The sequence below is a fragment of the Melospiza georgiana genome, chromosome 14 (assembly GCF_028018845.1).
Source record: "Melospiza georgiana isolate bMelGeo1 chromosome 14, bMelGeo1.pri, whole genome shotgun sequence".
Lineage (NCBI taxonomy): Eukaryota > Metazoa > Chordata > Aves > Passeriformes > Passerellidae > Melospiza > Melospiza georgiana.
The window spans coordinates 4093403-4120104 of record NC_080443.1 but is presented as its reverse complement, the minus strand read 5'-3'; the positions used below and the strand labels follow the sequence as shown (position 1 = coordinate 4120104).

At 41.5% G+C, this 26702-nt stretch overlaps 1 protein-coding gene across 1 annotated transcript in view; it reads right to left on the bottom strand.

The window, feature by feature from the left end:
• The window catches only part of CDH8 (cadherin 8), a 165589-nt gene that overhangs the window by 75891 nt on the left and 62996 nt on the right, over positions 1-26702 (bottom strand). The window contains exon 4 of the mRNA XM_058033963.1: positions 13202-13321. Within this exon, the coding sequence (XP_057889946.1) occupies positions 13202-13321 (120 nt within the window). The remainder of the gene's footprint in view (positions 1-13201; positions 13322-26702) is intronic.

Below are 26702 nucleotides of genomic sequence, written 5' to 3'. Positions count from 1 at the left end.
ACCCCATTTATCAGATTTGATAGGTGCAAAATACAGTCAGTGAAAGAGTAGGGTCATTTCCTCCATGGCAGGCTGGATAAGGGAAGTAAATGATGCTTAATTCTAAAAGCATCTGACAGTTGTGGCTGGTTTGGACTCACTGGGTTACTACTGATGAATAATAATGATGCATTCTGCAAATAAGTCTATTGTTATAAGTGAAATGACTCATAAAAAAGCATTCTAATGCAAAGCCAGGCTATCAGAATTTGGTCCACATTCATTTTTTTCACTAATATAGCAGATGCAAATATCAATGAACCATTATTTCAATAGGGCTTGCATTAAGCATACTGTACTTTATCTCCATTATTTTTTTAGGCAGAGTTTCTATGTTTGTTTGGGTTTTGTAACCTAATTTACATAGTTAACTCTAGTCTACAGATGAGTTGTATGAGTTGCCACATTTTGTATTCTGCAGTTTCCACTGAGAAAAGTCAATTATTTCACTAAATTGATGTTTTTTTCCCAGACAGGTATTTTAATTTGTCTCTAGATGTATTGAACAGTTCAGCCCTTGCCTATGGTTTGAAATACATCAGGCAGATTGAATACCTCTAGAAGTGCCAAAATAAAAATTAAAATTTTGACTTTTAAGGCATAAAAAGTTTGTTTGTTTTTTTTTTCCTGTATAAAGGTACTAACACAAGCTGTTGCTTCAACAGTTTTATACATATCCACTGTCACAGACCATAAACCACCTGCCAGAAACTGAGTCAAAGTCAAGTTTCCATTTCAAACACAATAAAAGGCTAAAAAGTAGTTTACTGTTTAAATGACTATAAAAAGAACTGCAGGTTTTAAAGAACCAAATCCATCCAAATTACACAGGCTGATTGTTACCACTATATCCAGAATCTATAGAACTGAGGTCAGCAACAGGAATTTATGAACACTAAAAAGCTCCATCCTCATCTATCATGATCAAGACAAATACAGGCTAAGAGAGTTCTGCATGGAGAATCTCAAGGATATTTATTTGTTCTTTTGCTTTACTCTCCAGTCCTCAGGCCAGGCTTGCAGGAAGCACTGGGAAAATCTGTTTATTTTTAGAACACAATCCAGGCTCACCAAACACCAACACACACCCAGCACACAGAACATTAACTCGCTGAGCATTCAACCTGCTCTGCTTCAGTTCAACCCAGAAACAAATGGAGAACAAAATCATAATCACTTTCAGCATGCAGTGATGGATGAGGAGGAGATGTGCCAAACAGGAGCAGTTCAAAAGCAGGAGAATTACCATAAACTAATGTAAGGCAGGTAGATGCCTGCTGAAAGATTGTATTCAGAACAGTTATCAATGGCCCACTGTCAAGTGCAGAGATGGATGACGTGGTTCATGGGGTTTGTTCTGCTTCTAGAATCATTCAATATTTCCTGAAAGCCAGAAGGCAGGGAGAACTTATCAAGCCTTTCAGATGACACAAAGTTGGGAGCCATTGCAAGTACAGGAAGAAGAGGATTAGTGTTCAAAACAATTTTCACAATTTGGAGAGTCTAAAATAGCAGGATGCAACTCAATTTGGCAAGCAAAAAGCATTTTGTGTGAGGGAAACAATTAACTTGCCAATTACAATAGAGCAGATGACTCACAAGACAGAAGAGAATGTGGAGTCAAAATGAGCTGAATGTGAGACAACAGCAACTTGCTGATAAAAGTGCTCAAGCATTTCCTGGTGTATTGGTTTGTATGTTCTGTGGAAGAAGTGTGGAATAATCATTCCAGTGCACTCACACAGGTAAGGCTGCAGCTGCAACAGTGGGTCCAGTTTTGAAAAATATTGATTTGTATAGTCAGGGAAGTATAAGGAAAGCTTTTACAGCCAAATATGTAAAAATTACTGGGAACTACTCTCCTTTTCCACTTGGGATAAGAGATAATAAATATAACCTAAATATATAACCCCAAAATGGGTTTCAGCTGCACCAAGAAAGGTTGCAGTTGAACATTAGGGGAGAGCCCACAGAGGCTGCCTGTAGAATTTGCAGTGTTCCCATTCCTGCAAGTTTTTGAGAAAGTATCAGTCAAACATCTGCCAAGAATGGGAAGGAAAAATCTGGTCCTTTTTGGGGCCAATGGCACTCACTGCATTCTCACATGAGGTTCCTTCCCTCCATAATGTCCGAGTCAAGGCTTTGTCTCCTTGTACCTTTGAAAAATTAATATATTTTATGATTGGCTTTTTGCAAATGTTAAAATGAATATTATATGTGTTGTGTTAGAAAGTAATGCTGTATTAATTCTCTTAAGTACTGTGTTAAATATAGTTTTAGGTTATAAAAACTGTTAAAATAGAAACTATGCTATGTGCTATGTAGGATACTGTTTTTAAAGAAAGGACTTGAAGCGAGATAGCAGCCACAGGACACCTGAATCTTTCAGAGAAAGAGAATTTATTGCTCCCTTATCAGAAGAAACGAACTTCTTGTTAGGATTCAGAGGAAGAATTTGATGATGACCAGACAGAATCCTGTATTTGAATGGAATTTATGCATCATGTATGAGGTGCATGAATATGTCAGGCTGTTGCTTTTAAGGGTTAATCCTCTGTAAATGTGTGATCTTTTCCGGGCTTGTGCTGCCCAGAAAAGGTACCCGGACGTCCATAACTCTTTGTCTCTATTGTCTCATATTGTTCTAATTCAAATTGTCCATATTATTATTACTCTAATTGTATTACTATTTTTATAACCATTTTATTACTATTAAACTTTTAAAACTTTAAAAACAAGTGATTGGCGTTTTTCACATAGCCTGAAACAGTTCCCACACCTTGCTGCCATGAAAACATTCACAGACATACATGTGGTACAACCACTGAACATGCACCCCCCCAGAATTTCCCTACAGCTCCTCTCCCTCAGGCTGGAAAGATCAGGAAACAGCTTGGAAGGTAAAGAAGTCAAGAAGCAAACTCTTCCTTCCAAGGACGAAACCTCCAAATATTGAAGTGCCTTTTTTTTGGTTTTTTTTGGCTGAGTTGCTTTTCCTGAACAGCCATCGGCGTCCCACTGCAAATAAAGCAGCTGCAGAAGGGGATTTACTTTTGCAGTGGTCCTGACTGCACAATTTTCACAATCTGCCTCACAACTTGAGTCAGTTAGAATGCACCACTGGGGACGACATTCAAAAACCCATTGGGAAGAATATCCACGGTGTCACTGAGAAAGTCCAGGGGACAGCAAGCAAAGTGGCAGAGGCTGCAGCTCATGAAAAGAAAGAAGCAAAAAAAGCAACAGAATGAAGGGCCTGGCTTTCACTTTTGTCTCCTTTTTTTAAGGATCTCTTTATGATAATGCTATAAAACTATACATAATATTAATTGAGCACATGGAACAAAACCAAGCAGGCACTATGCAAAATTGGAACCTGGCCCTGAAAAGCCTTTCTCAAGCATCCCATTCATCTCCCAGGTTTTGTTGAAGACTTCCTGCTACTTCAGCTTGCATACTTTGATACTTTGGAACTTTCCCTACTTCATTTTGCAAGAGCTAAGTAATTGCTTTGATCTTCCTTCCATGCTAGAATCTTGGTGGACATTCTTATTAAACAGTCATTTAGGACCCAAACTCCTGAAAATCAATCTGGCAATTTCTTCAGAGCCATGAGTGGCATTCTTTGTATTCCCATGAAGCACAGCAACTTCAGTGATGTTATAGCAGTCCATAAAAAAGTTTTACTTGGAGATCTGTGGAAAACCTGTGCCACAATTTTTAAAGAATTAGTAGATCATAACCACCTTTACTCTAAGTTTAAAAAAATGTTGTTTGATGATGTGATACAGGAATACTGATCCACTATTTTTGATTTTATTTACCCTTATCATAACCTCCTTAATAAGAATTATCATCAAATCTTTTAATTTCTTGTTTCTTTTCTAAGCAAGACAGGAAACATATCTGCAATCACTAGCAAGGCTGCCTAATTTTCTATAAAAGTTATTAATTACAGGAGTTGGATGAACTACATTCAGATCTAGATACATTTCAAATCAAAGACATTAGACACAGTAAAAATAATGACTAGAAATAATGACTAAAGAATAAATAGTAGTGACTAAAGAATCAAATGCTACATTACATTTTGTATTTCTGCGCCATTTTTATATTTTCAATAGAGAATATAATAGTGTATGTATTTTATTCTAATGCTTATTTTTAGAAAGTGTATAGAGAAGATGGCACTTTTTAGGTAAACAGAGAGCTCAAGGCTGAATATGCTTTTATTAATTTGGGTTTTTTAAACTAAGATTTATTGTCTTTTCTCTTCTAGCTTATAGTACTACAATCTTTGCAGTTTCTGCCCTTGTTTTCATTCTGAAATAAACCCTTCAAGTTTTTTATGGCATATGAAATTACCTGCTTTTCTCTGTGCATTCTGCTAGCAGTGTATCCTAAACTACACGACTGGATAACACCCATTATAATTCTACCTTTTTAATTCAGGTGAACTTGTCTCTGGGTTTTAGAGAACGGATTCAAAGCTTTCAGCTCTACTCACCAGCTGTTCCCTTTTCCCTGGGACCCTCTCACTGGCATGGTGAAAGGATCACTCTCCCACCAGCTGAGAACAAATTCAGTAAATAAACATTTGCCACTGCATTCACCACCTCGTTTCCTTAGCATTTTATTTGTAGCAATCTAATAGCTGTGATTACACCAGACACTTTACAGAAAGTAGCCTTGGATTCTTTTTCAGGTGCTTTCTAGCTCCAGCTGTGTAGTTCAAATTCCTCTCTCTAATTCAGGCCCTTGAAGCACATTATTTAGATGTGTTGCCCGTTTTCCTACTCAGCATGAGGAACGGTCAAGTTCAAAGTACCTCACAAGCTTTCTGAAATGATAGAGCTATTGCTCTGAAATGCAAGAAATATATGTGGGATCAGCTTTTTTTGTTCCTGCTATTATTTGATAAACTCAAGGAGCAGAAATCGCTTCTTTCCAAATGCCAATCTGCCTTGATCTTAAAGCCACTCAGCTCCACCAGCTGCAGACCAGAAGAACTGTTTTCAAACGTCCCTGCAGTGATTTTACACTTACTTTATTAATCACAAGGACAGCTCTTGGTGCTTGGAAGGGCCCAGTCCTAAATCCCTGATCCATAATAGCTGCACTTTGTACTTGTGGCTAACGAGGGAGAGCTGCAGGACTGACTGAGCTCAGCTCTGGCTGTGCCAGCCCAGCCCTCTCCTAATGGGCTGTCACCAAGACAACTCACAGGGCCACCACACACCTCTCCACAAACACCTTGACACATCTCCTCGGCTTGCACAGACTGTTTAGTACACAAAGACATGAAAAGGCTCCCAGCAGAGTGAGAACAGACTGGTTCCAGCACTGCAACGGCAGCGAGCAGGGGTGTGCTCCTGGAACCCCTGGGAGTGCTGGGGAACCACACTGCTGCCCTGGGAATGGTGCTGGAACCACACTGCTGCCCTGGGAATGGTGCTGGAACCCCTGGCAGTGCTGGGGAACCACACTGCTGCCCTGGGAATGGTGCTGGAACCACACTGCTACCCTGGGAATGGTGCTGGAACCACACTGCTGCCCTGGGAATGGTGCTGGAACCCCTGGGAGTGCTGGGGAACCACACTGCTGCCCTGGGAATGGTGCTGGAACCACACTGCTGCCCTGGGAATGATCCTGGAACCCCTGGCAGTGCTGGGGAACCACACTGCTGCCCTGGGAATGGTGCTGGAACCCCTGGGAGTTCTGGGGAACCACACTGCTGCCATGGGAATGGTGCTGGAACCACACTGCTGCCATGGGAATGCAGCTAGAACCACACTGCTGCCATGGGAATGCAGCTGGAACCACACTGCTGCCATGGGAATGGTGCTGGAACCACACTGCTGCCATGGGAATGCTCCTGAGCCTCAGTGCTGCCCTGGGAATGGTGCTGGAACCACGCTGCTGCCCTGGGAATGCAGCTGGAACCACACTGCTGCCCTGGGAATGGTCCTGGAATCACACTGCCATAGTGCCCCTTGTTGACAGAGTGACAAAACTATCCTTTGTCTCCTAAAAAAAGAAAGCCCAGAAGTTTCTCTTCTCAGTTAGGTGGAAAAGGCATCTCATAGGCTTGGCGACTTCACCTTTAACTTAAGGATAGCCAATGGGACATGAGCCAAAAAGTCCCACCTGGGCAATTTACTAGAAAAAGGAGAACAAAGAAACCAATGGCTTTTGTGAGTATTTTATCAGGAGCAAGAACCTCTTGCATCTAGATCGATTTTTCTCTGTAAAAAGTTTTGTTATTTTGCCTTTTATTAAAACCTTTTTGTTTCCAACACTACCACAGAAGCCATCCTGCTGATTTTATGCCTCCAAAGGTAGCTGAGATATCTTGGGTGAGAAATAGACCTCCAAGAGCTCATGAGACCTGGCTCGAGGAGGCTCCCATTTCACACTGCTGCCCTGGGAGTGCTGCTCTCTGGGCTTCATGGAGCTGGATGTTTCTGCACACACCTGCCTTCTTCTAGGGGAAGGTGTCCCTGACATGGCAGGGGTGGAACAACATGAGCTTTAAAGTCTCTTCCAGCCCAAACCACTCTGATTCTGTGATATTACAATTCTATGGGAAGGAGTTTCTACACCCCTCTTGGCTAAAGCAGAGCACCCACCCATCCCAGTTCATGCCTCTTTTTATTATTTCAGTTAGGAGTTTACTTCACTTGAAATCTGCAGTAACTGGCACAGCCATGGCAGCAGCAGCAGTCAATAAAATGAGCTGGAAAGCAGCAGCAGCTCAATCCACACTCTGACTCATGTCTAACAAGTACTTTCTCTACACTAATCCCATGAGGGTTTAGATCTAAAGTATTTAGAAGCTGAACTATTTAGGAAGGCTCTGTTGAACACAAGTGAGTTCTGTTCCTAGCAGCTCATTACTTTCCCCTTACAGCAGCAGATTCCTTTCTGGACCAAAACTGCTTCCCCATTTCTCTCCAGCTTGAAGTGCTTCCTTCCTTGCCATTGTATCATGAAGAATTACAAAAACAGTCCCCATGTCTCTCTTTTATTAACACCTCTCAAATATTTGTGCAGTGATTTCATATCCTTCTTTAATCACCTCTGATCCAGTTTATACAAATTTAGTTCAATCAATCTTTCATTATAAGTAATATTCTCCTGACCTCAGCTACCCTGCTTTGAACTTTCTCAGTATCTCAACAGGTTTCTTTTGGTTTTTTGGGTTTTATTTTTTTATGATGGCAGCTCTTATCAGCCCTACACACAATATTCTGCGAGCACTGTGAATAAACTGGAATTAACAACCAGACAGAAGAAATAGCCTGAACCTCACAACCATATCTGTAACTGAGAAGGTGCTGGTTTATTCCTCTTGGTCCCTTACCTGTTTCCATTCTGCTGGACTCCATTATAAGGTCTAAATGGAGGCAAGACTGCAAATTAAAATAAAAGATTCAAGCCTGGCTGCTGTTGAGTGAAGTTTCCATTCGTCCCAGGCTTATTCATTTATGGTCTGATTTCAGGGATTCAGCACTGTGGACCAGAGAGGGCCACACACTAAATTAAAAACTCTGCTGATAAAGCATGTGCTCTTCCAGCTGAAAGCTAAACCAGGTGTAGGGGAAACCCCACAATTACCCACTCTCCAAAGGCATCCACATTCTACGGGGAGAGTCTTCATCTTCCTGGGTCTGACTCTTCCACCCATCTCAGTTTTACCTCCTTAAGCCTTGGCTTTGTACCAGTGCCCATATCCGAGTTGGCAGAGCTTAAAATATGGTTTTTTTCAGCCAAATTAAGTGTTTGTGCTCCACCAATCCCACGTGCTTTCCAGTGCAGCAGGGCTTTGCTGTAATTTGCCTTCTTTGTGTAACTATATTTCAGGTATGTGTAGGAGTGACATTATTTAAGTTCATGTGAAATGTAAATAAGTCAGACACAGCTGAAAATGTATTTCCTCTGCCATCCCTATATTGTAGAACACAGTGTCACTTCATATTACTTTTCATTATGATAATCTTATTTTAAAGCTGACAGTCATGATTTAATATCCTTGAAAAAGCTTAAAAGTGAGAAGTGCACTCCAGCTACTTTTAGCAGTCTTAAGGAGCCCCCTTTCCCAGCATTTGTATTGTCATAATTCAGATTATGAGAGAATCCATACAGCTCCTGTACCTTTATAAATAAAACACACTAGGCAGGGAGCCTGGCATCACTTACTGAGATGGAACCATAATGATATAAGGAATATATTTCAGCCCACCATGAGTTTTGTTACTAATCTGATGCCATCGCATTGCAAGTTTTGGTGCTCACAGAAAAAAAAAAATCTAAATCTTTATCTTTGTCATGTATTAATTATATCCAATCTCTATCCAACAAACCAGTGGTCACAATAAAATTCACCTACAAAAAGTGAAAAATATTCAGAACAAGCCATCATAAAAACATTTACCCTAAGCCACATTCAGAGCACTCAATGTAAAATAACCTCCAAATTACCTCCTTTCATGTGCCTATAACTCTTACAGAAGAACTTGCAAACTAGAACTGCAGCAATATATGCATTTTTCATCTCAGGTAATGGAAAATTATTGTTTTATGGGTCACTCACCAGCACTTGTTTCTTTGTGCCCAGCATTATAGAATTGTTTCAGTGAGGAGGAGGCTGAGTAATGTGAGTTCTAGCTGAGAGTGATTCAGACATGGGCACATCCAGGAGCCAAAATGCAGGATGGCAAACACCTGCTTCCCTCACATCAGGTGTGACAATCTCTGCTTGGCACAGAGCCACACCCTGCTCCTCCACTCTCTCTTTTTGCTCTGCGATATCAGGTTGGGATAATTCCCCATGGCTCACTCTCCATGTGCCATTAAAACCAAGCAGGAAGGCCAGACAATTCTTACTCTGAGCCAGGAAAATCAGAAATTACAGACAGCACTGCCCTGGTGTTGGGAGCTGCACAGATCTACATTTACTCTTGGTTTCTAAGAAACATGATAAAAGGGCAGTAATCTGGAAAAACTGTAAACAGATCAGCTCTCAATAGCTATTTTTTTGATAACACTTGATACACTCCTATGAATGACAGAAAATATTTACTTTCTCAAGTGGATCACTCTCACACAGCCCATTTCTTGCAATGCTGATTCAATTTAGGGGAAGACACAATATCTGTGTTCAGAAACAATTCTGCTTCAAATTAACTGAAAAGGCTTTCAACTTATCAGGGCACTAATGAAGTGTAACCACAGAGAAAATGCAGCTGTACACGCATCCACATTCCCTCTCACACCTCTAAAAAATCCCAAACAACCCTCAAACCCTAAAATATGTACCATCTTTGGAGGATCATCCTCAGGTTTGATTTGTTTGGGGTGATACATATATATATAAATGCATATATATACACATCTGGGGTGATACATATATATATACCCACTCTGCTTTAATTTGTACACTGTCACAACAGTATCCAAACACCTTCCCACACCAAAACCTGCCCTGAGGGTCCTGAGGACTACAAGATAATGTTTTCCTCAAGATAGTGTGGTTTCCTGGCTTAGCTACTGAGAGTTGTGATGGTTCACATTGCAAACTTTGGACAAAAAGAAAGAAGCATCTGCACACTTCATATTTGCTTTGGAAATTTTGGTTCAGAACAGTCTTTTTCACCCTGTAGATGTGGCTGCAGTTTCTACATAACTACCTTGATTAATGATTAAACTTTCATGTAGATTTCGAAGTTATATACCCAAAACAAACCAAAGTGTGCTGTTGGGTGAGAGCAGGATGGTGATTCCACCACAGATGAAGGGCAAAGGAACAGGGAACAGCCTCAGCACAGAAACTCAGCCAGTTGCAGTGAATTAAAGAACATAATTGAGATCCTCCACAGATCTAGAAAAATGGGGGATCTCAAACCATTTATTCACTCAGAAGCAGCTCCATGAGATGGAGACACTTAGGGGCTGTGGCCGCAGTTGAATTCTGTGTCAATGAGTCCCCCTTAGACACCAACATGTCATTTTCATGGTAACTGAGCTGCTCTGCAAAGGAATATTTGTAGCTGGAAATGAAGGGAAGAGGGGGGAATTAATGCCAGTGAAACAGGAGGAAAACCCTGATTTTCAGGTTAACCAAAAGCTTTGGAGCTCTCTCTGGCTTTCATGGTAACAGGAATCACTTTCTTAGGTGAGGATTACTTACTTCTTTGGATTGAGCATTAGGGATTAATGCAATACAAATAAGAAAACTAAGGAAAATGAAGTATTTTTTCACATTTGGAATATTTCTTTCAGGCCATTTTTCTGTGAAAGAAAATCTTCTGTGTAGGTGGAGAATGCACTTTTCAGCTCCTTTAGGAAAGCTGACGTGTTCCCATGCTAAGGCACTAACTTTCCCAAGTAGAAACTGAGAAAAACCTTACAGTCAATTCCCCTCTAATTAAGACATCTCACACAAGTCATTACTGCATGCAATAATTTGTAATATTTAAGAAACCCAACAGTATATTTAGATATTTGAGGGTCAGAGGTCTGTTCAGAGTTACATTTCCATTTGATTGTGACAAATGAACCACAGGAACTGAGGGCCTTCACTAATAAACACTTTCTTAACACACTTATTTTTGGAACAAGCTGCTCTTTTTCCATTGTACTGTGCTAGAATATTTCTCTGTAAAATTCTATTTTACATGCAGTGTAAAAATAAAAGGGTGAATCACATTCCAGAGATCCCTTTCACATTTAGGATAGCTGTCCTTCAACCAGGAAAACCTGCTTTGGACTAATCCATTAATATTTATTGATGCACACTATTTCCATAAAGTCCCATAAAGTTAGGGCATTTCTAGGAATGGGAAATAATTTTTCCATGCAATTTCATCAGAAATATTTCAAGAAATTCCATCTTTTAAAGATTACAGGAGCACTGTGTTTAATTTTGATGAGAAAACTTAATTCACCTAATCTATCAAAATCATCCTTTAATAATTCCTCTGAGCCTTTATTTTGTAGTTTTGTTACTCTGCAAAAGGACAAGAATTGGTACTCCTGTTTTACTGCTTTACAGCTGTATAAATTCAGGTGGATATGTTTTAAAAAGAGTTTTATTTTTCTTCTCCTTAGGAGATCACAGCTTCTTCACTCACTATGATTAAAAAGGATTTCTAGTAACAGATGACAGAATATTAGAAATATGATCAAATCACCTAGATGACAGAATATTAGAAATATGATCAAATCACCTTAAAACTTGCTTTTTAGACATAACTAAATTAATTTGCTGTTTGGACAACCTATGCACAGAAAACAAGAGGGAATGGATTTATTGGCACTTCTTTCAGATGACTTTCAAGACTACAAAACCACAGAGAAATAAAGTCACTCTAAATGCATGCTAATAAAACTTCACACCAACACTCATGATTGATGCTCTTTCTCTCCCCAAATTGATCCAACAAATCAAGAAAGAAAAAGAATTTTCAATGAAAGCATAAAATATATTCACTGAAATTCCCAAGCTCAACTGCATGCTGTAGACTCATGTTGAACATCACATTATGCTCCTCAAACCCCTCAGGCCAAGCCCTGCATTCCCTGAGCAGTTTTGTCACACAGTTCTGCCTCTGCCTTCAGTGCTGCAGTGACCTCTGTGACATTGCCATCACCATCCCCATCACCATTAATCCCTGGTTTCCCTGTGCTTTTCCCTGAGATCAGACTGGGGAACACAAGTGAAACCTGAGTTACACCTGGGTGAGGAGATTCACAGAATGACCAGGTTGGAAGAGACCTTCAAGATTATGGAGTCCAACCCAGCCCCAACAGCTCAACTGAACCCTGGCACCCAGTGCCACATCCAGGCTTTGTTAAACACACCCAGGGATGGGGACTCCACCACGTCCCGGGCAGCCATTCCAGAGCTTTATCACTCTTTCCATGAAAATCTTTTTCCCAATATCCTTGGCACAGCCTGAGGCTGTGTGCTCTGGTTGTGTCACTGCTGGAGACAGCCCAGCCCCAGCTGAGCACAGGCACCTTTCAGGAGCTGTGCAGTGATGGGGGCACCCCTGAGTCTCCTTTTCTCCAGGCTGAGCACCCCCAGCTCCCTCAGGGGTTCCTCACAGGGTTTGTGTTCCCAGCCCCTCTCCATCCTCGTTGCCACCTCTGGACATGTTCAAACATCCCAAGGTCCTTCCCAAGCTGAGGGCCCAGGCTGGACACAGCACTCAGGGGTGTGCCCTCACCAGTGCCAAGAACAGAAGCAGAATGACCTCCCTGCTCCTGCTGCCCACACCATTCCTGATCAAGAGGCAGGGGAAGGTCCCCTCTGGAAATACAACCAGAGAATTACTCCAGGCTGGAAAAAGCCTCTGCAGCATTGATCCCAAGCATTCCCCAGCAGTGCCAAGTGTGGAAATCCACAAAATCAGAAGGTTTTGGGAAAGCTGCAAAAGGCAGGCCTCAGAGACAAAAGAACTGTGAGCAGAGATAAGCAGTAGCCATGAGATTGGTCAGCAGAAAAATAATTTAAAAATGTAGAAAAGCAAGGACAAATAGAACAATGGTCGGTGAATTAATGCTTGTCTAGAATGACTCCCTAAGCTACAGAAAAGCTTATCTAGTGAGATATTAGGAAGCTTGAACCTTAATAATGGAGCTCTGTGTGCTGTGTTTTAAGGCTTACAAGCAGGTATTATATTTGAAATAAGCAAGCATTGTTTAACCAAAGGGATGTGTGCTTATAGTGGTTGGATAGAACTACAGTCAATGTGCTTTTGCTTTGTGTGATTGGTCAAAAAACTTATAAAGTGAGTTGTAACATTAAGTTCTTGGTCTGCTGCCTGGGGTGTGAGCTGCTGGCATCTTCCCATTGCCATAACCATGTAATGAGAGTGGTGCTGGACAATCAAACAGCTCAAGGCGCGTCCCATAGCAGTCCTGTCCTGTTTGTGATTTGTGCACAGACCCCAGCCGGTGATACCAAGCTCACCTTGTCCATGGCCCCAGGTGCCAAACCCACACAGCTTTAAATCCCTCCAGGATGGGCACTCCCCACCCTGCCTGGGCAGCTGTGCCAGCACTGCACACCCTTCCCATGAAGAAATGTTCCCCAATTCCCAACCTAAGCCTCCCCTGGAGCAGGCTGGGGTGGTTTGCTGAGCCAGGAGTCACCTACCTGTATGGGGCTCAATAGAAAAGTAAGGCTGTCCTTCCAGAATGCTATAAACCAGCTTGGCACTGTTTCCATACACTGGATCATCTGCATCTGTAGCTGTTACTTTAGTAACAAAGGTGCCTAAATAGAAAGAATACACACAATTAATGTTTACACTCACTAGAAATTTGCATCTCTTATTCAAAAACTAATTTGAAACAAAAATTCATTTCCTTGGGAGCTGTGTAACAATAATAAAAGAAGGAAAAAAATATCAGTAACAAGTTAAAATATTGCTTGTGGAACAGAAACAAAACATTTTCCTTCAAGCTGATGTGTGCCAGCAGCCTGAATTTCTGGGTAGAATAAAAGCCCTTTTAGTATCTGTATTATTTAAAGTTTCTTTGTAGAATGCATTTAAAGCTACCCAATAGATCTGTGTAGACTTCAAGCATTTGCAAAGGAATCATATCAAAGAGATACAAAACACAAGGTTAATAATACAGTATAATATATTACAGCATAATATGTTGCATTTAAGACTTGCAAATTCACATTCAAAAGAACTTTGCCAAGTTACAGAGACCAGATAGAAAAACAATAATAAAAAGGGTTCTCTTTTCTTCCCTTGGCTTGCAGCCATGATAATGATTGGATGTGGCCACAGTGACAGAGTTGGGACAACAATGATTGTCTCTGAAATGAGTCTCTGCCACTCAGGGGGCCATTGTTCAGCCAGAGTTATAAATTCCACACTCTGACAAAAATAAATAGAGGAAAAAAAAAAAAGAAATTACCCTTTTTATTTCTTAGACAACATAGCACTTGCCATTTCTGTAAGAAGCAAAATGGAATGAAATTTGGTTGGTTGCATTAAGGTTGCTGCAGAGAGGGTTTTTTTGGCTGACATTAAAGTATGATGGCGTTAATTAGGCTGACAATAAAGACAATATCTACAGAGGGAGAGCAAGCAAGAGAAGGAGAAAGGTTAAGGGCTGAATTATGTTCAGAAAGGAGAATAATTACAGCATCCACCAAAAAAAAAATCACCCTTTCTGGATATGCTAATAAAAATAGCCTCCTGTTCCTTCTGTGTGTGTGCTGTGAATCCTGATCCCATGGCCCTCCAGGACAGCAGAGCAGAGGGAAGGAGAAGGAGATCCTTTTGGCACAGCCTTGCTCCTTGCCCTGTGCTCCCTTTCCCTCTCCCTGCACGGCAGCTCTGTGGGTTACAGCACATGTAAATTATTTAGAGAAATGTTTGCATATCCAGATACAATTTGCATATGTCCCAAGAGCTGCCATTCCACCCTTTCCCGACTGGGCAGGCTGTGGGGCTGGTTTGGGAGGGCAGGATTTGGGAGGATGGAGAGCAGCTCTCCTAGAGAGCACAGCTTCTGCAGGGACTGCAGCTGTGGCAGGTTGGCCACGTGGAACTAATGGGATAATTCTCAGTGAAGGGAATGTGGGTGGCAGAAATACATCTCACTAGAGAAAAAAAAAATGGCTTTGGCTGCTATTGGTCATTCATTTTTTTGTGTAAATTTATCCATTCTTACAGGGGAGAACATCAGCAAAGGGAGGCAGAGGATGTGATCCCCCAGCATCTCTCCTGGGCTCAGCAGGGGCCAGAGGAGTCCTGCACATCCCATGGAAAAGGAATATTATGTCACATCTCTCTTTCACACACGCTTGCTGAACCTGTTTTATAAATATACAAACTGTTCCTGTTTGAAGCTAAACTGTATTTGATGGTGAAAGCTGATCTTACACCTAACCTTTAACAGAATAGTTTTTAACCTGTCATGGGGCCTGAGAAATTGAGTTTCTCCTCAGCTTGGTGGTTAGCTTGTGAGGAATTAACATCAGAAATTTATTGTCTGCCCAGTGACAGCAACCAGACAGCAACAGACAACTCCTGACAGCTGTGAGTGGAAATGATAAAGGGGACAGGTGACACTTGTGGTGCCCAGCCCTGTGGCAAGTCCAGCAGCCTCAGCCTACAGGAGATACCCTCAATGTCCTCCTTCAATGGAGAGAGGAAAGGGAAGCAGCCCTGGGCACACTGAGAGATCATGGCACAGGCTGCAGGAAACAGGGAAAACAACAATGAGGGAGTTGGCAGGAAGAGAGGGGCAAAAGGCCCCGTGGTGGCTTGGCCACAGGAGTTACAAGTCTTGAGGAGCTGTAGCTGATGGGGTCATCTCACAAGTTTGATGCCTTGAGAGGCAGACATAGAACAGGGGCTGGGCAGAGTTACAGAATAAAGCAAGGATTTACTAAAAGGCCTCAATGGATGCACCCTGGGCAGCACAAGAGCCCAGCCAGGGCTGCATCCAAGATGAACCAAAATGGTCCCAAAATGCACGGCCGGGCACGGGCTCTGTCACTGTGATCAGTTCTGCTCCATTTGCACCTTGCAGTTCATTGTCCCATTCCAGCTTGAGCCCAGGCAGTCCCACCCTGCTTGTTTTTCTCTCTCCAGCCCACAGTGTTTGTGCTCTTGGGCCTGAGATTTGGGTCATTTGTCCTTGGTGCCCAGGTGGAGCAGGAGTTGTTTTGTCTCCCTGCTCTGTGCACACAGCTCACCATCCCCTGATATGAAGCCCAGACCCTCACACTAAAGCAGCACAGAATCTGACAAAATAGAAAAGCCAAACCTGAGGCATCATTTCCCCCCTGAAATTCTGTTGGCTCACTTTTTGTACTCACACCCATTAGCAGGGCTCTTTCTGCTGTTCCCACACACAACCATCCCTCAGCCCAGCTGATCTCCCTGGACTCTCTGGAGCTGAGCCCCGCAGACCCAGCACATCCCAGCACATCCCATCCCAGCCCATCCCAGCACATCCCAGCACATCCCAGCACATCCCAGCACATCCCATCCCAGCCCATCCCAGCCCATCCCAGCACATCCCAGCACATCCCATCCCAGCCCATCCCAGCCCATCCCAGCACATCCCAGCACATCCCATCCCAGCACATCCCAGCCCATCCCAGCACATCCCAGCCCATCCCAGCCCATCCCAGCACATCCCAGCACATCCCAGCCCATCCCAGCCCATCCCAGCCCATCCCAGCACATCCCAGCACATCCCAGCCCATCCCAGCACATCCCAGCCCATCCCAGCACATCCCAGTCCATCCCAGCCCATCCCAGCACATCCCAGCCCATCCCAGCCCATCCCAGCACATCCCAGTCCATCCCAGCCCATCCCCAGGCTCTCTGCAGCCCAGGGCTGCCGTCCCAGGGTGACACCAGCCATGAATGCAGGCTCAGAGCTTCCTCCAGCTGGATTCAAGCTGATGTAGCAGTGATGTGCTCATTTCTGTGCCTGCTATCTTAGAACTGGTGGTTTGTAATCTCCTAAGACAGAAGAGGTTTGTGCAGAACATCATACAATGGGACAGGGCTGGGGAAAGATAAGGCTCATCACAAAGTGAAAATTTTAGTTGGAGTATTTTATCAGGACTGTTTCATTTTGTTTCCATTATATATTTTATATACAAAGGAAAATAAAGAAATAAAACTGTTGACTTCTTGGAGATTGTGTTTGATTTTCCTAGCTGGCTCTCATTTCAAAGGCCTTCAGAAATAATTACATTGCTTGTTTAGAAAGATTCAATATATAATTTCTATTCTTATCTTACTTCACTTGAGAATTCCTGAAGACTTTCTATAGATATTTATTTCAAGATTCCCAGACTTGAATGGATGTGCTGATTCTTTGATAAGCACCAAGTGCTCATTAGATACTAAAGTTGAATACACCCTAATAAAAAGAGTTAATCAGTGTCTAACATTGCTTCAAATCCTGATGCTAAGCTACCATTCTTGTGATATAAAATAATTCAATCACTTACTGAGATCCCAAGTTCAACTGAAGTTTATAAATGTATTAAAAATACATGGGTTATATGTGTGTCAGTATTTCCAGTTACAGTACACATAAGGCAGGGGAAAAGGCATAATCTTCTTTTTCTTTCCCTTAGAGGTTACTTGAAGTGTGATTATAATCTCACCTAATAAAATTAATGAAAGGAATGTACAACTGAAATATTCTCCTGCCTCCTTAAAACCCATTTCTTCCCCAGCCAGTTTGTGCCACTCAGCACTTCATTCCCACCCATCACACTCTTCTGAGGCCTGTCAAATCCAGCCATTTGCTCCCAACCATCTTACTGATGAAAATTGTTTAGGGAAGATGTGAGCGATCATGCAACAGAAATTAAAGAAATTGCTTCCACTGTGAAATTAGCTAAGCTTTGGCATAGTTTAAATTTTATCACCTTTAATTTGATTTTTTTTTTTTTTTTTTGCTTTATGCCTTGAGTCAAATTTTCTGCAGGTGTGAAACACACCGCATTATGTTGCTCACACTGGCAATAATCAGTATACTTAGGAGCAAACCCCGTGCCCTCTGCAGCTGCAGGTGATGTTGCTAAGTCAGTGCTGCCCTGGTTCCCCTGCAATGCGCTCAGAGTTCACCAATCCCACACCCACAGGCGACAGAACCTGGGCAAAAATAAGGTTTGGAGAGCTGAGAGATTCCTGATGGTGAAAAGCAATGCAGAAAAACAGGAACTCTCAGTCACCATTGGTGTTCTTTAGCCAACATCCCCACCAGAACTCTCCAAGCTTTGGATTGCCAATATTTAAGCAGGATTTTACTCCATGACTGACACTGCAGTTATAAACTACACGCACATAAATATTTCTTACAAGAATAATGCACCTAAAGTTTTAAAGATAAAAATTTTGCATTGAAAAAGCTGTAAGAATGCAGGGAAGGGCATTTATTAAGTAATAATAAATGGAAAAACAACATTCTGGGTTCTGCTCAGCAAATAAACTGGTAAGGTTTCTGTTTGTGTTTAATTTTGACTGCATTTGGCTTGTGTTTGTTGCTTTGTCAATGCTACAACAAACTCATTTAGCCAGAGACTATAAATTTGAAATGGTGCCATTTTTATAAGAAAACCACTATTGTAGTCCAAGTCACTGTTGTCCTAATTACAATAATATTGCAGTTTTATATAATCTTGCCCAACAACATCATCACTGTTTCTTTTTTGCTTTATGTACCTAATGTTGCCTTATGTAAACTAAATTCTTTTTTTCTTGAGAGATGAGGCAAATTTTCAGATGTTCTGTTAAAAAACTTAGCGTGTTTTTTCCTCAGGTACACTTTTGCAATGCTAATGACTCTTAAATATGGATTTACCCACCATAAATAGAGACTGCACAGAGATTCAACAGATGTTAATTAATGAACACTTCTAACGTGCTTTAACCATTAGCCATTGCTGATTGTTTTACTCTGTCAGTGTCAGAGTGTTTTACTCTGTCTTTACAACAGGCCAGCAATCAGAGACACAATTAACAACAGGATTATTTTTACATGGCTAGGTGAGAAAGCCTGTGTTTGCTGGCAAACTAAGATTAAAAACCATCATAAAAAATAAGACGTGTGTGCTCAGCTAGGGCTTTTCTGTTGTTTTGGCTGTGGTTTTATGTGCAAGTCAGGGTACAGATTCTGCACATTAGTCAGAAAGAAAAATGCATATGCTGCCACAGGGAGTAGGAAAGCAAGTTCTTTGGGTGTGGCAGTGAAATCTGCCTACTGGGAGAAAAAAAAATTTCCAAAAAATCAAATTTGAATGTTCTAGAGGAGGTAATGCATAGTTGGTGCCAAGAATTTACATTAATCCATATTCAGTGATCAACCATTTCGTTGAAAGATTGTAATGGCTGGTAAAAATAAATAACGTGACCATAATGAAACCTGGTGGGACCATGTTGTCTCATCTTCCCAGGGACTTCTGGGGATTTTTTAATTTTTTTTTTTTTTAATTTTCCTTTCCTGATGCCATTTTTGGTCTCACTCTTTCTCTCCTAATCTTCCCAGATCTTGACAGGGTGAATTCTCCATTTCACTCTCAAGATCTGATTTCCAGCCTGATGAGGTATTGGAGAGGATTTGCATGACAAAGCCTCACCATTATTTGCCAACTCTTTTGTTTCCCTAAGAGCATCCTCTGCTTCAATCCTGCAGCTGGCTTTGGAGTTGGGCTGATGGAAGCCCCGCAGCCAGGGGTGGTCACACAAAGCTTTGTTTGTAGCCAGCAGGTCAGATAAGCATTCTTTCCAAAATGAAGCCTTTTCTTCACTGTCCTTCTTTGCTATAATCTCACAGGTAGCATGACAGTTGTTGTCATGGTAACAATTTTTTATTGAATAAAACTGCAATAATCTCATAAAAACCTGCATAACTTCTTGACATGTAAATTATGACTGCCTCGAAGCTGAAGGAACTTATTCTTATTTGTTTTCCATTGTTTCTTATTTTTTTAAATGCAAAAACATAGTTTCAAGCCTTATCATCCTGCTTTATTGCATGAGACCATTTCTAAACACAAAACCTATGAATTAGAGGTTTCACTAACCAAATAAAGAAAATGTATATGAAATAGGAATCTGCTTAAAGCTCTACAGAACTTGTTAACATATGCAAATTACCCACATAAAATATCATTGCATATCTTGGTGTTCATGCAGATACATAAATACACACACACACAAATTGTGGGAATGTTGCACGAGTGGTTAAGGGTTCTTGTGCAGATCATATGTTATTATTTCAGCCCTACCTTCTGCATAAATTTATGTAATTTTATCATTATTATTGACAGCTACTTCATTGCCAAAGCTCCAGGAGCCAAATTTGTGGATCAGATCCCATGGGGCAGGAAGGTTCTCTCCCAAAGACCCCAAGAGCCAGGAAACACAACCACAAACAGAAGAGAGACAAGGAGCTTGTTGGACTCAATGATTCCTGAGGTTCCTTCCCAACCCAGGAATTCCATGATTTCATGATTCTGTCAGGAGAGGATGTAAATCCCCTTGGAAGCAATGCTGCCAGCACATGGCGCTGCTGCTGCCCTAACCACAGAGCCTCAGAACCACAAAAATGTCAAGGACTGCTTTGGGGACAGATGACAGAGGCTTGGGGGAGTGTCTCACATCTTCCCACACTTATAGGAAATTATGAAAAAAAAAATCTGCTTTTTAAGTGTCCTTATTTAATGAATGAGGCAATAGATGACACCCTAAGCAGAGGTAAAAGATACAGATACAGGTCAGAACACTCCACTGAGGGAAAAATGGGCAACCTGTGCTTGCCATGCTGGAGAAACAGGAAGGCCAGCATGCATCCTGCTGTTTCCATGGCAGAATCCAATATGCAATCATTTCTAGAGGCAGAAATGAGAAAGAAAATTTGTGTATGGTACAGGTGTAATGCTGGCATGTTGGTGATGAGAAACACATAAATACACAGATACAAGACTTCTCTTTATCTTCTGCAAAGAGAAAAGCAACAACAAAAGCTTCCTTACAATGAGAAATTGCACAAGGAGGAATAACTTCCCAAGGGAAATAACAGAATCCTCCTCAGTGAAGAGTTCACTCTCTTGCACAGGATGCTGGAATAATGTATTCTAAGGGAAAACCCTAGAAAGACAGGAAGATTAACTAATAGGGTAATTTATCTTTCCCAGCTGTAATTTATTTGACTCTAAGTAGTGAAATAGTGTGATGCTGTCATGATCTTGTTTATGATGATTAAGGTAAGGAAGAAGGAAAAGAGGGTTGTTCACACAACTCAGTTTTAGGCTCGACTGGCTAAATTAGACTCCTTGCTGCACCAGCTGCCTGCTCTACCTGAGGGAGGAAGACAGAATCATCTTCTCCTGGAATCCTACTTTTTTGGCTGACCAGAGAGGAACAGAAATGAAATTGGCCAGCTAATGTGAATGACTAAACTGCAGCCCTGTGAGTCCCCTCTTTTGTGGCTGTACCCAAAAAAAGTCTCAGTCTCTAATTCCAGCCCTCCAGGAATGGCAGGCATGAGGAGCTGACACTCCACCAAACAGGACAAGGAGAACCCTGCAAGAATTTCTGGTTTGTTTACATCAAATTCCATCATAGAATCCCAGAATCATAGAACCATTAAGGTTGGAAAATCCCTGCCAGGCCATGGAGTCCCAGCTGTGCCCGATGCCCACCTTGTCCCCAGCCCAGAGCCCTGAGTGCCACCTCCAGCCCTTCCTGGGACACCTGCAGGGATGGGCACTGCAAAGCTCCCTGGGCAGCCCCTGCCAAGGCCTGAGCAGCCTTTCCATGGGCAAATTCCTGCTGGTGCCCACCCTGAGCCTCCCCTAGAGCACTTTAAGGCCATTTTCTCTTGTGCATATCTCTGTCTAAACATCTGTGTGCACTTATATACTCATATAGATGCCTGTCAACACTTTCTGAAATAAACTGCTACTGATACAGTTCATATTTTGGTTTTGATATTGAACTTGAGTGACAAAACATTAGTTGCTTATTTTGCCACTTTGTTTTATATAAGTAGTTGACTGCAATCTCACTGAAATGCACAGAAAGAAATTTTCAGGACTTTACAGACCAATAGGAAATGGCGGATGCTGCGCTAAAGAAATGGTAATCTAAAACAAAGAATAATCTAAACTAAAGCTTTTAGCACCCAAAAATGTGGCTCAATGAAAGAAACTAGAAGAATCTAGCAGCTTGGTCTATAATAAATTATGTAGCACCATGCAGGAAAATGCAAGAAGCTGTTTCTTGGTTCCGACAGAAAAATAATCCTTTCATACCTTTGAAACACTAAATGATGTTTATCTCCATAAGCAAAAGAGGTATCCAGGCTGCTTCTCCCAAATGTTACACATTTCTCAATGCTGGAGCAGATCCTTAAGGAGGCTAATGAAACCCTGAAAGAATGTTAATGCCATGCAGTACATGCTTGAGTCAAAACCTCTGCACAAATGCATGACCTGCCTCATGTAGCACAACAACGTTTGTGCAGATTGCTCATGTGCCGTTTTAAGGGCTTCTTATCATGTGAGGGAAGTGGGAAAACATATTGTATGCAAATGTGTGCCTGCAGAAGTGTGAGAGGAGCTGGCAGTGCCTGGAGAAGGAGGCAGTGTGAGCAGGCAGGAGCGGAGCGGGCTGGCAGCCCCGCTCCTCACAGCTGGATAATGAGGCTGGGGGAAGCGTGCCTGGCAAACCTAATCAACTGCATATTTCACCACTTCTTGTCTGCATAAACTAATTGTTCTGGAACTCTGATGCTGCCTCTTTAATGTAACATTTTGGAATCAGAGATAGTTTACAACGGAAATACATATTCGGATTTAGAGTTGTAGATTCCTCCCTGGCAATTATGCTGGCTGATGTTACCTGGGTTTACCTGTGTGGATCTAACAAGAAGGAACCTTCTTCTTTTTCAGCTTTAAGGCTGGCAGTTCTTTCTTGCTACAACTTATGAGATGGTGCCATTAGAGAGCCTGCAGGTATTCCTTTGCAAATTCCCCTGGGTGGCTGTTTGTTAGGATTAGTACATGGTTTGAAACATCACAAGCAACAGCAGAAGGGTAAAACATATTTTATGTTTGGCTTAAAGAATTATGTTTTCCTTTCATGCTATTTTTTTTTATTCTCCCTTTAGATATCACCCTCGCTATAGAATATTAATTGATATTTGTGAGAGAAGTGGGAAATAGCTCCTCTTCTGTTCAGGACTTTTTGAAAGACTGCTTGTCTCTAATCAATTGACTATTTCATCAGCATTCATTCTGCAAGGTCCCCAGGCAAAGGCAGTAAAATTGGATGATCACTGTACACTGTATTACCAAGCAGAAAAAAAAAGGTACTGTAAGTCTTGTTGATTCAAATGGAAGTTTCAGGTTATGCTCAGGTGTATTGTAAAAAAAAAAAAAATAGAAATAAATAATAAAGCAGCCTAGGCTGTTTACTGCAGAAATCCTTTCATTTATGACTTTGTGTGGTGAGAACAGAAAGTGGCTGATACCATCTCTCAGCTTTGATGCTCTGCTGGCTTTGTTTGGGAGAGTGAAGCCTGGAGCGCCAGCAGCTGTAACCCAGGGAGCAAAAGCAGGCTCTGAAATATTGTCCCCCCCAGGCCACTGCAGGGCCAGCAAACGGCAGCAGAGCCCCCAGGGAGGGGCACAGCTCCATCAGCTGCCCCAAAGCTCCAGGCTGCTCCAGGGGAAGCCCTGCTGACAGCAGCTCCACAGGCAGCGTGAGCTGTTCCCACTGAAACACAGGAGCTGCAGATTCAGCACCTAACCAAAGACAGAGGTGTCATCAGGGCAGGGTGGGGAATGACCAGTGCCAGAGAAAACAATAAAGGATTATGAATTGCTTCTCATTTTGCCAAATTTCAAGTGTGTCCATCAGAGAGATGTCTGACACAGGCCACTTAATGAAGAATTTCAGGAGTATTGGTCCCTGATGTTCCAAAGCCAAGTCTTCATGCTGGCAGAGGAATAGAAATCACAGTAATCAAAGTTTCTGTGAAAATATTATCACACTGAACTTAATTTTCTCACCTAGATCTTTCTACCGTTTTTGGTGAGACCTTGTCTATATTTTCAGTGATTGAGAAAGGTGAGATTATGGTCCTGACCAGTTCTGTGGTATTTCACAGACAGAAACCTGTGCTGCTCTACTTCCTCTCATCCCTCTGTTTTCCACTTAGGCATCATCCCCCAGCCAGCAACAGGCTGATGTCACCAGCCAAGCTGCTTAGAAAAATGAGACAACGCAACTTCAAAGCCTGCAAAACCAAACCATACCACTCTTTGAAACATCTTATTTTTTCCCTTCAAAATTTTACATTTGGGGAAATTGTGAAAAATCCATGCTGAGAATAGATTTAAACTTTTAACCAGAAGAGAATGCATCAGAAACTTGAGTCAGAGGCTTATTTTCATACAGTCACAGAACACAAACACAATGACACATTTGATATATACAAATGGAGGCAACCACAAAGGATTTCAGAAGCAGAATATCTGCTACAAGCACAAGATGTTTGTGGCTAGGAGTCAAGAGGAAGAACCACAGAAGGACAGAGTCTTGTAGGTACACAGGACATTCACCTAATACTGCCAAAATCTCCTCTGCTCTGCCATCACATGATCAACATGTGACAGCTCTGTCTGTCCTCATCCCAAAACTGGAACATCATGGAAAGATGAATTTCTCCATTTGGAAGAGCTCCATAAGGAACTATGTCCTCAGTTCTGATCCCAGCAGATTTTTCCTGCAGAGTTTATCTTCACTACGTGTCATCTGCACAACTTTGTGCCAAGGGAATGCATGTGTGCAAAAAATGGACAATTTGTGACAAATTGCTGCCAGTGAATGAAGAGGAAGAAAAGCAGTGTTTGTCTCAGGAACCAGCACACATCAGAAGCTCATCACCTTGCACAGGAAGTCAGGCCTTGCCCCAGGGACCAGAGAGTGCCTTCAGAACCTCAACACTCAAGTCTTTCCTGCCATTGGTACATATTGCTTGGAGCAATCCCAGAGATTTCAGTAATTCTGTATTGTCAATTAACTGGTTTAGTACAATAGAACAATATAGAGGGGGATAACTAAAGGATCAGCCTATAAAGCCCTAAAGATTATTAATTTCATCATGGTCCTCGAGCTCATAATGAGCACATAAGAACAGTAAGAAAGATAATGACATTTTTGATCGGACCTCATGAGAAATAAAAGCACAGAAATAGCAGCAGGTGCTCAGAACTGTGTTTTCTCAGGGCTCAACAGCCAGTCAGGTTAAGGAACAGCCAGCCAGCCCTGGTGTTGAATGTCCTGAGCCCTTCCTGAAGGATGTGTGACCATTTTAAACACACATACACACTCACCAAAGAAATCTCACATAAAACTCCTTAGTGCCACAGCTCCTGTGTGAGATTATCCACAAGAGGAACAAGTGGAGGAACAAGACAACATGAAAATATACTTTCTTTTTAACAGCTGTCATACTGTTGCCATATTTTACAAGATCTGCTGGTTTTTCTCTTAGCTTTTGCACTGCCTTTGCATTCACCCTTTGGGCTAATGTGTACTTGACCCCTTACTCCACAATTTTGTGACAAACTATCATTGATTTAACAGTCATGCTCAGTGCCTTAAAAATCAATGACAAAAACCCCAGCAAGACAGTGTGGTTGATCTCGATGACATTTCAGGTCAGGTTTTTATCACAACTTTCTGATTTGTCAAGTTATTTTATCACTATTCATGTCAGACATTGCGTGTTGATTTCATATGGAGCAGATTTTGTCCTTCTGTAAACAATTTGCAAGTGGAAGAGAATAAATATCTTTGGGTAAACTGGAAAACAAAGCTGCACTACGTAGAGTGGTCCTGATGCACCTGGCTGGACTAAAGAACTCTGCTTTAAAAAAAAAGAAAAAAAAAAAAAAAAAAAAAAAAAAAAAAAAAAAAAAAGATGATAGAATTTCTTATCTGCAGTGGTGTAATCAAGGGCAAACCATGATTCAAGGGAAAACATTCCTAAGTAGATGTGCTAGTGCCAAAACTGAAAATTGATATTCTGACTCAACTGAAAGCCTAAGCCCTTTCCAGTAAAGACCTTTCATGGAAGCATTAGAGGACAAAATATATTATAATTCTAAGCTTTTCCATATTGTTACTATTTTCAAGTGGCAAAGGCAAAAGCATTTCTAGAGCAATGTCAGACTGAATGCTACTGCGTCTATTTTTTTTATGACTGTCAGGAGAAGCCTTAATATTTGGAAATTTTTAATTAAAGTTTTCCTGTTTACCTTAATTCAGGCAAACTATGAGAAAATTCTCTTCCCTTCTGGCTTTTGTTCTTTTTCCATCTGTGTCCTTTTTTATTTCACCAACACGTTTGTCACTCTGCTTCAGTCGTCTCCTGTCTTTCAACATGACACTCGCTGTCTAAACACTCCTGGCTTCGCCGAGAGCGAAATCAAGAGATTTCACTCCTCATTCCTCCCCTGAAAAAAGGGTTCCCAAAACTCTGCTGTCAGGAGACAATAGCCACTTTGGCTCCCATTACCACCTCTGCTCATGTTTTGGGGAATTCATGAATCTGTGTGTAGCTCAGAAGGTAACACAGAAACAGAACATGCTCAAGGGAAGGTGTGTTTTATTTTTTTTCCTCTTTTCTTTCTTTTTTTTTTTTTCTTTTTTCTTTAAATAAGCTACAGAACTTGTTCCAATTACCCTTATGGATCTTCTAAGCTTGCTCATTCATTTACATAATATTCTGTCTTCGTTGCAGGCATAGAAGCTCACAGAGCTCACAGACAAATGGGGAGGGAAAAAATAGAGTCTTGGGGTTCTTACTCCCAGAAGCACAGATAAATCTTTTTTTTTTAAGGTTTTAACTGAGTTTCTACCCCAGTGTGCCCTTTTAGGCTTAAAAGTGATTAAACAAGATTTACAGAAAAAATTAAATTATTTCCTATTTGTAATACTTGCCATAACGAAGTAATTCCACAGATTTCACTTTTTGATCTTTAATTCTTTAAGAAAATTAATACCATAATTAAAAGATTAAAGTGCACAGTTTCACCAAAGAACATATTCTCCATATGCACTATTAGCTTTCACAAGCAAATTCAT